The sequence below is a fragment of the Bos taurus genome, chromosome 1, assembly GCF_002263795.3.
Source record: "Bos taurus isolate L1 Dominette 01449 registration number 42190680 breed Hereford chromosome 1, ARS-UCD2.0, whole genome shotgun sequence".
In the NCBI taxonomy this organism is placed as follows: domain Eukaryota; kingdom Metazoa; phylum Chordata; class Mammalia; order Artiodactyla; family Bovidae; genus Bos; species Bos taurus.
The window spans coordinates 64625135-64637909 of record NC_037328.1 but is presented as its reverse complement, the minus strand read 5'-3'; the positions used below and the strand labels follow the sequence as shown (position 1 = coordinate 64637909).

General features: G+C 51.0%; 1 protein-coding gene across 3 annotated transcripts in view; it reads right to left on the bottom strand.

The window, feature by feature from the left end:
• NR1I2 (nuclear receptor subfamily 1 group I member 2) overlaps positions 1-12775 on the bottom strand; it is a 32861-nt gene that overhangs the window by 1565 nt on the left and 18521 nt on the right. Inside the window, 7 exon segments of one of the 3 annotated variants that reach the window (NM_001103226.1) lie at positions 523-628; positions 976-1092; positions 1290-1432; positions 4113-4387; positions 5269-5456; positions 6642-6775; positions 9394-9612. In NM_001103226.1, coding sequence (NP_001096696.1) covers positions 523-628; positions 976-1092; positions 1290-1432; positions 4113-4387; positions 5269-5456; positions 6642-6775; positions 9394-9548 — 1118 coding nt within the window. In that variant the 5' untranslated portion in view covers positions 9549-9612. 3 annotated transcript variants of the gene reach the window in all.

Below are 12775 nucleotides of genomic sequence, written 5' to 3'. Positions count from 1 at the left end.
CATGGCCCAGGCTTGGCACCAGGTCACAAGGGCTGCTGGGGCCCAGTGAATGGGGTGGGAGCTCCTGCCTGGCCAAGCCCTAAACAAGCAGCCCTCCTCCCTTAGGTGACCAGGACCAAGGAGTTTCCTCCCCTGTTACATGGAGTTTGTCCTGGGAGGTGGTTAGGCAGTTAGTGCTCCAGGGTGTGGGCTGTAGACTTGGCCAGCAAGGACCTACCTCCAACCCCACCTGTCTGGCTGCGGGCCCCGGGGTCAGACACCCTGAGCCTCCAGTCCCTGGCAGGATATGGTAGCACTTGCTGCATGGGGCTGTTTTCAGGATTAAATATGACGTGCATGTAAACTGCTTGGCACCAGGGCTGGCTCTTCTCAACAAATAGTTCTAGTTGACTGGGCAGGAGACCTCAATGAAGGCCACAAAACAGCGGCCCAAAGCCCTGGTAATCAGAGGCTGCCTCAGGACAAGCAGGGCCCTGGGGGCAGGGCTCATACCCCCTCACACCCTCCCTGCTTGCTGCTCACCTGTGGGCGGGCTGGGGCCGGTTGAACTCGATGTAGGCCTTCAGGGTCATGGCGAACCGTTCCTGTAGCTGGTCTACCACGAGGCGCTGCACCACACCTGGGCGGTCTGGTGGGGAGGGGAAGGCCACGGGGGCCAAGACAGGCTTGGTCCATCCCAGAGGGGACAAATGGCTAGCCAACCACCTTCCAGAACCAAGTATTCCCAGGCAAGGAGGTGAGGGGGTTGACCAGAGGGCTTTGCATCACCCCTCTAAGCCTGGGAGCAAACAGCTGCAGTCCCCATCCTGGCTGAGCAGTGAGTGGAGGGCAGGGCCATCAGTCGGGAACCTTCCCTGGGGAAAGCAAAGGAAGGAATGCTGCCCCCGCCCTTGGCTGAAGCTGATGGGGTGTGAGCAAGCCTGGGGAAACAAGCGAGGGCAAGGGGAAGCCAGGCAAGGCAGGTGCAGCTCTCACCTGGAGAGAACAGGGAGATGGCCTGCATAAGCACATACTCCTCCTTATGCAGCTGCAGCTTCTTCAGCATATAGTGGAATTTCAGCACAGGCTCCAGGAGAAGCTGCTGGAAGCCACCTGTGGGTGGGTGCAGGCTGGAGGGTCCACTTCTCAGGAAGCTGACCCAGGACCCAGATCTCCCTCACCAAGGCCCCCTTTCCCATGGCCCGATCTTCTGCACTGCGATCCTAGGACCCGCCATGGCATGGCTCCTCTCCTCCCTCCATGGATGTTTTCCCACCCTCTGCCAGGACAGACAGGAATCTCTCAGGCACCTGCAGGGTCTTCCACGCAGTAGGACAGCCGACCGCACTCCCAGGTCCTGGTCTCTGCATTGAACACCGTGTTGAATCTCAGCTGGCACAACTCAAAGGCGGCCCCCTTCAGCAGGGAGATCTGGTCCTCTATGGGCAGGTCCCTGGCAGCAAGGATAAGGAGGGGATGCTGGCTTCCATGGAAGCTGCCGCAGGCCGGCACCCACTCCTGTAATTCTGAATCAGGGTGGGGGTGGCGAAGAGAGGACGTGGGATGGGCTCCTGCCCCTGAGCACAATTGCAGTAGCCTTCGAATTGCCTCCACTCTCTCCCGCTCACAATCCAGCCAGCAGATTCCTCCTCACTGCCATCTTCCTCTGGGCCCCTGCCATCTTCAGGGACTCTCCACTGCTGATGTGGCTGGGTGTCCGGGCCCCTTACAGCCCAGCCCCATCTCCTCCAGCTCCCTGCACAGCCTGGGCTCCTGGTCCCCAGCCTCATACTTTCTGCCTAGGTTTCCCCATTTGGAATGATTACGCCTTTGAAGTGAAATGTTGTTAGTCGCTCAGTCATGTCTCTTTTGCAACCCCATAGACTGTAGCCCGCCAGGCTCCTCTGTTGATGGAATTCTGCAGGTAAGAATACTGGAGTGGGTAGTCATTCCCTTCTCCAGGGGATCCTCCCCATCCGGGGATCAAACACAGGTCTCCTGCACTGTAGGCAGATTCTTTACTTCTGAGCACCAGGGAAGCCCTTTAGCTTCACTTAAGTAAATCCTGCTAGTCCTTCAGGCCAAGCAGTCCCTATGCCTCCTAGAGGTCTTTCCAGAGTGCAGTCCTTCTGCAGGTGCCTCCTGCGTGAGTGCCATGCAGCAGGGCAGTCTGCTTCCTGCTGTCTGTTTTGAATTAGCCATGTCTACTGTTTCTCTCCAGGCAGGCTGAGTGCCCTGAAGCCCACCCCCAGCACTGAGCACAGGCCCAGCCACAGTGGCTGCTTCTAGGCCCTGTGTTAGACTGACACAGTGACTTCCCCGCCTGAGTGCTGTGCTGTGCTTAGTCGCTCAGTCATGTCTGATTCTTTGCGACCCCATGGACTGTAGCCCACCAGGCCCCTCTGTCCATGGGGATTCTCCAGGCAAGAACACTGGAGTGGGTTTCCATGCCCTCCTCCAGGGGATCTTCCCAACCCAGGGATCAAACTCGCATTGCAAGTAGATTCTTTGCCATCTGAGCCACCAGGGAAGCCCTCCCTACCTGAAAGGGCCCCCCCACTCCCCACTAATGGAGGTATTCTACCTAAAAGCCCAGGAGGGAGTTCTTGAGGAGGACCTGTACCTGGCTTTGGTCTCCTCAGGAGTTTAGCCTCTTCTTTTAGATCTGCAATGTTGAGCCACAACTGTCACAAAGTTTCTCTTTTCCTTCTGTGTCCCCCACAGTGCCCCGCCCAGGACCTGGCAGGGGGCCAGCTCTGACGGCTGTATGCTTCCAAAGCTAGCCTCTCTGATTAACTGAGATCCTGTGCACCTGCCTTAACCTCGGTGAACCTGTTTTCTATCTGTGGAATGAAGGTGAGAGTAACACCTGCCTCCTAGGGTGGTTGTGCTCAAAGCTGATCGTCACAAGAAATGAGTGCCCTCCCACCCTGGTGGTAAGTCCTGGGTCATCGGACGGTCAAGGGGAATATGCTGGGTCCATGGGTGAAAGTGGGTCCCTCTCCCTGCTCCCTTGACCTACTTTGCCACAATCTGAACCCCACTCCAGCCTGTGACCACCCTCATTCCAGTAAATAAGTCCTGCATGTCACCCACAGGGGAACCCATGGGCTCCTGGAAAAGAACCTGCCCTCTGCCAGCGTATGGAGTCAGGGCTCCTTGTGTGATTCACTTCCACCTGCCCAGGCCCTGCCTGGTGGGCCTGACCCCAGGGAAGACATGCCCGATGCCACCTCTCACTGTGACAGGCTCCCTATTGTGGGGCTGTGGTTGCCACCACACTAGTAGGGCCCAGAGCTTCCCAGTCACCCCAGTTGCCTGGTGGTTGTTGCCTACATGCCTAGTTTGGGGAGTCCCAGCCCATTGTCCTCCTTCTCAGCCTTCTCTAGCAGTGGACTGCTGGCAACACAGCATCTGTTCCTAGCCTTCTTCTTCTATGGGCCTCCTTGCTTTTCCTTCCAACTCTTGCATTGCTCTTGAACTATCAACTTGTGACTCCCACCCCTTGGCAGGAAAATGGAGAAGGGGCATCACTCTCTGAACATCCACATGTATGTGCTGAATGCTCTTCCAGAGGTTTTCTTATTTCACTTAACAGCCCTGCAAGGCAGGCATCATTAGCCCCAATCTAGCAGATGAGGCCAGAGAAGGCAATGGCACCCCACTCCAGTACTCTTGCCTGGAAAATCCCATGGATGGAGGAGCCTGGTGGGCTGCAGTCCATGGGTCGCTAAGAGTCGAACACGACTGAGTGACTTCACTTTCACTTTTCACTTTCATGCATTGGAGAAGGAAATTGCAACCCACTCCAGTGTTCTCGCCTGGAGAATCCCAGGGATGGGGGAGCCTGGTGGGCTGCTGTCTATGGGGTCACACAGAGTCAGACATGACTGAAGTGACTTAGCAGCAGCAGCAGCAGCAGATGAGGCAGCTGAGCCACAGGTTAAATGGCAGGCTGCAGTCACAAAGCTAATGAGCCACACAGAGAGGGCTCCACTCCCCCACATGGCCAGGTGCCCTGGGGGCAGAGGTAAAGGGATGTCTTTTGGCACCAGTGTCCTCCAAATTCAGAGAAATCCATCCCAGACCCTCTGAACCTGCTGGCCACCATCCACCCAGCCCCTGTGTCCTACCTGAAATAGGAGATGACCTTGGCAAAGTTGATGATGCCTTTGAACATGTAGGTGGACACGTCAGCGATGTGGGGCAACAGGGAAAAGATCTCTTTCCCGCCATTGTCAGCTGGGGGCTTGTAGTTCCAGACGCTCCCATCTTCCCCCCGCAGCTGCAAGGAGAGCTTCATTGAACACAGATCTTCCCTAATCTTCCTCCACTTGGCAGCTTCTTCCCTGGACTGAATCTGCAGAGGCTCTGGAATCTGGCGGCCACTACTGAGCACATCTGGCAGCTGGGGCATGAGCAGAAGTGGGAGAGAAGAGAGGAGAGACAGAATACATATTCTCCCAAACAGGAATTTTCCCTGTTCCCAGACAGGCGCACACAGCCACAGCTGCTCCCTGAGAGGATGCACAGTGGCAGGCGTGTACAGCCCCCACCCCACCCACCCCCCTAGCCCCCACACAGAGCGCTGGTTTCTTCTCTCTTTTGTGGGTCTCTGACTTCACGGTCCCTCACATTCCTGCCTGGTTAGAGATGGGTTCGCTTCCTGCTTAGTGGAAGGTGAGGGGGCCTCCATCGAGGGGTGTGTCCCAAGTGTCCCTGAACTTGCACTCAAGAAACTCATTAAAGGATCTGAGAGCTGGAGATGGCAAGAACAGACTTTGGGGCCTGCTGGCTACCAGTTCTGTGAGCTGGATGGGTCATGAGATACCTGTGAGCACAGGTGAAAGAGGGCACTGGGATCAGACAATGCTACCATTGCTGAGGTCACTGAAGTTTCCTGGATCAGTAAAACCAGTTCACAAATGTCATATCCCCTCTGCGTCCTCATAAAGCCCTGAATGCCAGCAACCCTGGTGCAACTCAGCTGTCCATAACTCCATTGCTGACTCAGACTCCATTTCTACAGGCTGTAGAAGGAGAGAGCAGAGTGTCTCAGACCTGAGCATGAGTTAGAATCACCTGAGGGGTCTGGTTATAGCACAGACTGCTGGGCCCTGCCCTCAAAGGTTCTGTCAGGGGTGAACTGCGGATCTGCATTTCTAACAAGTTCCCAGGTGGTGCTGCTGCTCCTGAAAGTCCAGGGGCCACTCTTCGAGAATCCCTGGGAATGAGATTGGGGTTCTGAGGAGCAAGCACAGGAGCTGAGCCATCTCGAAAGCCTCATACCCGGAAATTCTTGAAATGAACGAAGGTGCTATCAAAGGTGTTCATCTGAGCAGTCGTCAGCTCCCTGATCATCATTTGCTGCTCTTCAGTCAGACCCTTGGCTCCAAGGGGCCGAGTTTCAATCCGTTCTCTCTTCTTCCTCCTGATCAAGGCCCGTCTCTGCTCCACAGCTGCATCGGACATGATCACTGCAAGGACAGCCAGGAGCAGACTCAGGCGGCAGCAGGGGATGGGGACAGACTGGTGACAAGAATCCTGCCCTTTTCCAGGCTCTCAAAGACTCTGGGCTCCTCTGGAGAAACACTTGGGGGGAAGGACGGGTGTGCTGCCTGTGACCGTGGGGTTCAAGACAACTCTGTGGAACAGTGGTTATTGCTCCGGCTTCTGGATCTTAAGGCACCAGGCTTCAGTGACGGCTTTGCCACTTTGTAGTGATGACCTTGATGGGCTTCTTCACCTCTCTTTCCTTCGTGGTAAGCTGGAGTGACAGTGCTCACCTCACACTGCTCTTAGCATGAGACACTGCATGGGAAGCGCCTAATATGACTGCTGCTATGTAATAGTTGTTTCATAAGTGCACCTGATTATTTGTTTCCGGTGTATCAGATACCATTAAGACTCCCGAGAGTCCCCCACGATCTCTGAGTCTCGGAGAGCTGGGCTACTGCTTAGCAAGAGGTATCGTCTCCAGCCACGTCCTATGTAGCCTGGGGCTTTAGGTCATCCATGGATTTCTGGAGCCCACTTGTGTGTGCAGAGCAAAGCTCTGAGGGAGGGGGTCCTGCTGGGGAGGGGACAACAGGCAGAGCTGGTCTGCAGGAAAGGCTCTCTGCCAATGCCCAGGGAACCTGGCCCCTCAAAGGCTTCCCAAGGTCTTGTGTCCCTCTGTGACTGATGGAGCGCAATACACCTTGGAAACTTCCAGCCTTCCCCCATGCTCTTTAATCTCAGAGCCCCTGGGAGCACAATTATACCAGAGCTGGACAGGGGAATTAAGAACCCTCTGTCACTGGCCGCACACAGTTCCTCGAGGATGCTAGGTCTGGGCCACTGGTAGAAGGTGCAGGTCAAGCACACCATGAGTCTCCAGCTTCTCGTTCCCAATTCAGCTCCCCTAATTCGGCTAAAACAATTATGAAGGGCACAAAGCGAATCACACAAGCGCAACTGAGGGGAGAGTGGAGTACGACCCTGGCCAGAGAGAATCAGGCCTCCGAGAACAGAGAATGGCGATAACACCCCACTTCTCCAGTCCCTCCAGGATAGGCCGGGGACCTCAGGTTGATGTCTGCCCCTGTGTGCACGCACACACGGATGCTCTTGCGCACACCATGGCTCACGTGCCCATGCCCGCTCGCGCAGCCTTTGCTCACTCTCTTTTCTCATGCCGCTCTCCAGGCACTTGCGAAGCCGGCAGGCCTGGCATTGACGCCGGGTCTTCTGGGTGATCTCACAGGTGCCCTTCCGGAAGGGGCACCGGGGCTGGGCATTGCGCTTCATGGCCCTCCTGCAAGAGGACAGAGAGCAGAAGATAGGCCGCATCGTATACCCTGGCTTCCTGTCCGCCCCTGACACGGACACTGGTCACACCCTCTACGGGCTCTGCCTTTGCCTCTGAGTTGGGTGGGGTTCATAGGAAAGGTACAGACCAGGGCTCTTCAGGCTTCTGTGGGTGCCCAGAGGCCTCCGAGCCTGCTGGAGGAGGGGAGCCAGGTACTAGACTGTCCTCAGCATCCACATGGGAAGTGGACGCTGCTCAGGGCCTGCACCGGAGCTGCTTTGTGGGATGCTTCAGCACCCTGAGGCCCGTACCCTCTCCCCTTCTTCTTCCTAACACCCAGGAACCCCAGGAGAACTGGGCCAAGTCTCTGTGGAGGTGGCTTCTTCCTGGATTTCTCCTTGGAAGAGGGGACTGGCGGAAATCTGGCCCCGGGAGTGTAAGAAACATAAGCCTCCTGCCTTCCCCAGTCCCCATTCTAGATTGGGAGGCCAGAGGACCGCGTACACTATGGGAAACTTTCTACCTCACTGTAAAAAAGCTTCCCCTTGCTGACTGCCGCAGGGGAACAGAGAGGCTCAGAGCCCCAAAATAGTGGAGTGTATGGGCGCTGCATCCACGTGTCCCCAGACAGCTGCGCCAGATGGGAAACAAGGTGGTAAATTCCTTCTTGAGACCCCAGCACACACTCTCCCCCACAGCCCAGCCATCCTGCACTTCACCAGAAGACCCAGTCAGTGGGGCCCTAACTTTATCCCCCTGTCCCGAATTTTCACAGCTGAATAGATGGAAACAAATTCTCCTTTGGATCTGGCCTCTGGCTCTGGTCCAGCAGTGTGGAAACAAAGAATGGACAGGTGTGGCTACTGATTGGGCCCTGGGGGCTGATCCAGGAGACCTGAGACCAGGAGCCAGACGGCCAGGGGGTGTATTTCTCAGGCCCCATCCCCTCCCCTGCTGGGTAAGAGACCCCTGGGTGACTGAGGGAAGGAGCCCACGTTTATCAGCCATTCTGTGGATTGGATGCAGGGCTACAGATTGTGCAGAGCTTTGCAAACTTAGCTCTTAGAACCCTACAAAATTCATTTGGTCATCTGCCTGGCACAGATGAGGAAATGGAGTCTGTGAGAAGACAGAGCGCTCGCTGTCCTTGAGGTAGAGGACAGGCTGAAGTTTGAATTCAGGTGTGCCTGATACCAGGATCCAAGCTCTGACCCCTACAGCGAGCCGCAGGGAGAATCCAGGTCTGGCTCAGGCACGCTTCCTCCTCCGTGCGGCCTCATTGGTGGATTCCCAGCTCAGGGATCTGCTGGGACTCTTTGCTAGTGAAAAGTTGGCTGGGGCCCTGGTCTAGGTGATGTGAATTGAAGGGTCTTCTGGGAAAGATTTCTTTGCTCTTAGAGGACAAGAGGGGCCTTTCTATTCCTCAGCTGAGCCCTGTGGCTCCCAGCCTGAACTCCTGGCACTTTGCTGTCCTCAGTGGAGCAGGCAGGGTAGCCACTCTCTGATGGCAGAAGAGGAAGAAGGACTGACTGCTGGGCTCACCAACCCCTTGAAGGCCTCAGACTTCTCGATGTGAGAGGTGACATGTTCTCCTTGTTGTTCAGCACCATGAGTGGAGAGTTGTTGCTTGTAGCTGTGCACAGGCTGACAGCGCCCCACATGGATGTTCATTTCTCCCTAGAGCATGAGGGCTTCCTGAGCTGACCTCAAACTTGACCACATCGGCTCCTAAACCAGGGTTTCTTCACTCTGGTCGGGAGTGGGGGCGGGGGTGGGTGGGTCCTGGGCTGCTGCAGTGCATTACTGGACTCCTCCTGGCCTGGACACCCCACTGTGGGTTCTCCCCTGCACCCAGCTGTCTGGCGGCCCAGCTTTGATGGGACTGCAAGCTGGACCTTGGTGCAGGGGTCCATTTCCATTTAAATGTCCAGCCATCAGGAGGAACGCTGCAGAGGTCAAGTCAGCTGGCTGTCCTCAGAATGCACGAGGGGCCCAAGTGTGCCCCTGCTTGGGAGCTGCCCTCACACACCTGGCCCTCCCTTCTTTCCTGGTTGGCTTCTCTTCCTCTTGGTCTGAGCCTGCACTGAGCGGTGTCATTGTTCTTTCTTCAGCTGAACAACGTGACCTTTCTGTTTGGGCGTGTCTTGCTATGAACTGGGACTTTTTAGTCCCTAATATTTTGGATCTCTGTTTCTAGGTGAGCTGGTGTGTCATATTCTTCGCTTATTTTATGCCATTCTTTACTTAATACCACTCCTTAAGAGTGATTTGAACTCTTGAATTTTGTGGATTTTCAAATTCTTTCTCCTCTTTTACTGACTCGTTTGCTGTATTTGCTATTTTATTCAAGAGCACACGGAGAAACAAAGGGAGATCTTAATGGAAAGGGGCCTTTCCTGAGTAGAGTGGGAGAATAGAAAATGATGATTTCCTCTCAGATGCTAATGATTCTCCTGAGACTAATTCGGAGGCCTTTGGATGGGCCACCAGCCCACTCTCTGAACCTGGGCCTCTGAAGCTGAGGTCCTGAGACAGTGCCCAGGGAGCTAGTGGCAGAGCCCCAGTTAGATGGGACCCATTTTATCAGAGGCAGCAGGTGGGTGAAAGTTGACAGATAACTCTACCTGAAAAAGCCCTTGCATCCTTCACATGTCATGACATTGAAGTGATAACCAGTGGCCTTGTCCCCACACACACGGCAAATCTGGGGACACTCTTCTTCCTCGTCTGCGCCAATGATGGGATTTGTGGATGCAGAGTCAGCTTCTCCACGGTGCATGAGGTCAGCATGGTTCCACTCTTCTTCACGGCCCACCTCCAGCTTTGCTTCTAAGCCTCTTGGACTAGAAGTGAGAACACCGCAGGGAATGAGAACCCTGGACAGGGGTGTGCTGAAGCCGCAGTGTGCATCACTCATGTGGGTTTTGTGGACACAAGACCTGACGTTCCATAGAAGAAATGGGGAAGGAGGACTAGAGTTAGACAGAAAGATGTTACTGTGATATTTGTGTTCAATAATAGGGCCCTGGAGTAAAGCACATGGATGAAGAACACGGAGAGAGAAAAGTTAGGGGAAGAAATGAGAAGGAAAGAGAAAGGAGGCTCTGGGTTGGACCAAAGAATGAATACTTGGATAGTCTCAGATTAGGAGGCCATGAGCTGGTCACAGACCTGAACGCGGGGCAGTCCATGGGACAGAACACTTGCTCTGGAACTGAGGAGACCCAAAGAGCTGGCCCCTTGGGTACATTGTGGCCCAAATTCCCAGAGAGAACTGGAAAGGCTGAGCAGAAAACCTGTTTTCAATTGAGTAAATAAGCAGATGAGGAGAGAGAGAGGAGCCAGGCTCACAATGCAGAGAGAGAATACCCAGGCCCCTGTCAAGCTGAGGGGTAAATGAGTAAAGAACTCGAACCCATTCATAAAGCTGTACTCTAGATGTCCTCCCCAATTTTCACCTGGAGGGTATTCTACCTGGGAGTAGGCATAGAGGAGGGTGGGCAGACACTGGAAACTGTCCTATCCACTGTTCTTCCCCAAAGACTCTCTAGGCCACCACACAACATTTCAACACACAAATTTCTGTTTTTAACAGTGTAACAGATGACAGCTGACCATTTCACATATAAGAATGAATTAGAAATGAATCTGTTCCATGACCCTGACCCTTCAGAAAACTGCAAATAAAATAGACTGACTGGAAACTTGAACTGACCAGGTATGTGGAAATTTTTTCTGATTTTTTGAATTATAATTCTGACCTCATACAGGCTTGCAGGAAAAAATGTATATACTTTGCATGTCCAGAAAATCCACAAAGAATTTCACTGTAGGTTGTTAGTGCTCCTAGACATCCACAGAAGCAGAAATAATCCTCCCCACCCCTCACCCCACCCTGTAGAGGAACTCACCTTCCACCTAGACACAAGAATCACACAAGTAATTTTCAAGGAATATGAGCAAAAACTCATAATCATGAATAAAAAGCTAACATGGCACTATGAGCAGGAGACAGGGAAAACACTTACAGCAGGATTAGACCTGCAAAGATGCCTGAATTATCAAGCAAAGAATGTTTAAATAAATAGTAGAAGAGGCTGACAATCAAAGAAAGAGAAAAAGCCTGTGAAACAACTGACCAATCAGATTTGTAAAATGAATAAAAATTGACCATAAAATCTGAACAAACAGCTATAAAAACCAATTATAAAAATGCTTGGGAGTTAAAAAGAAAAGCAAAACACAACTAAAATATGCAAAAGCAGGTAAGTCAGAAGATGGATGATCACAATGAAAGTTTTTTAAGGTTCAATATTGTTGAGGGAGGAGAAAGATAATAAATCAGATTTTAATTAGTAAAGTGTGCCGGTTAAGATTTCTGAAGCTTTTTAGTCGCTCGATCATGTCCAACTCTTTGCGACTCCATAGACTGTAGCCCACCAGGCTCCTCTGTCCGTGGAATTCTCCAAGCAAGAATGCTGGAGCACGTAGCCATTCCTTTCTCCAGGGGATCTTCCCAACCCAGGGACTGAACCTGCATCTCCTGCATAAGATTTCTAGGCAACTTCTAAAAGTCTGGAAATAGAATGCACAGCTTAAAAGCTCGTAGAAAGGGAAAAAATGGAGGAATAAAGAAAAGTTCAACCATAGAGAGAAGAGAAACTGAAATAGCATGATGGAAAGAGCAAATATATTGATAATTAAATGTAAATGCTGTTGATTCTTGAACAGCACAAGTTTGAATTGGCTGGTCCACTTGTATGGAGATTTTTTTCAGTAAATGTATCGGAAAAATTTTTGGAGATGTGTGGCAATTTGAAAAACTCTTAAGATGAACCACATAGCTTAGAAATATTGAAAAAATTAAAGGTATCTCCTGAATGCATAAAACATGCATAGATATTAGTCTTCCTTACATAGGCATAAGATGAGAGGTATTTAATATAAAATCAGTAATGTGTTAGTTTTCTCACTGTTTTATAACTTTGTTTACATTCCCATACAATATGCCTCTCTTGTAATTGAAACAATTGTGTATCCTGTCATCATAGGTACTTTTTTTAATGTCACAGTGTTTTCAATAATGTGTTTGCCATAAAAACCAAATGATGATTCATTTAGTGTATAGTCCAGGCTCTGTGAAACAACCCTTTCACTTGCATTAGACAACCATAAAGCAGTTGTATTGCTGTTTCTTTCTTATCAATGCATGAATCATTATACCTATAAATAATATGAATTTCTTTTTCACATTATCTTTTCATTTTTAATCTACTGTTAGTAATATGTATAACATCTATATCATAATGATGTAGGTACTGATCAATAATTCATCTTGTAAGCAGATGATGGAAACTTACAGTATCCATACAATACAGTGCTATAAATTTATTTTCTCTTATGATTTTATTAATAACATTTTCTTTTCTTTAGTCTACATTATTGTGAGATACTTTATTGTAAGACTGATACATATAACATACAAAACATGTGTTAATCAACTGTTGTTATTGGTAAATCTTCTGGTCAACAGCAGACTCAGTAATGCAGTTGTGGGGGAGTCAAAAGTTATAAACGGATTTTTGACTGTGCACATCAGTGCCCCTAGCCCCCGTGTTTTTCAGGGGGTTTAATGTATATTAAACATTCTCATTAAAAGAGACAAATGGTTTCAACAGATACCTGGGGCTACCTAAGGTTCAGGATTAGTGCTAGAGAATTAGGGATGGTGATGGATATTAACTGCACTGACTGTGGTGATAATTTCACAATATGTACAAGTACAGAATTATTACATTCTACATCTGAAACTAGTGTAAACTTATGTCAGTTATACCTCGATAAACACATAAACATCCATAATTTTTTAAAGGGATGAGGCAGAAAGATACTAAAATCATTACTAAGAATTATTGAAACTCAGTGTTCTAGGTCCTTTGCAAAAGATAACTCTAGGTCCTTTGCAAAAGATTTATTCATCATAACAGTTATCACAACAGCAAACAT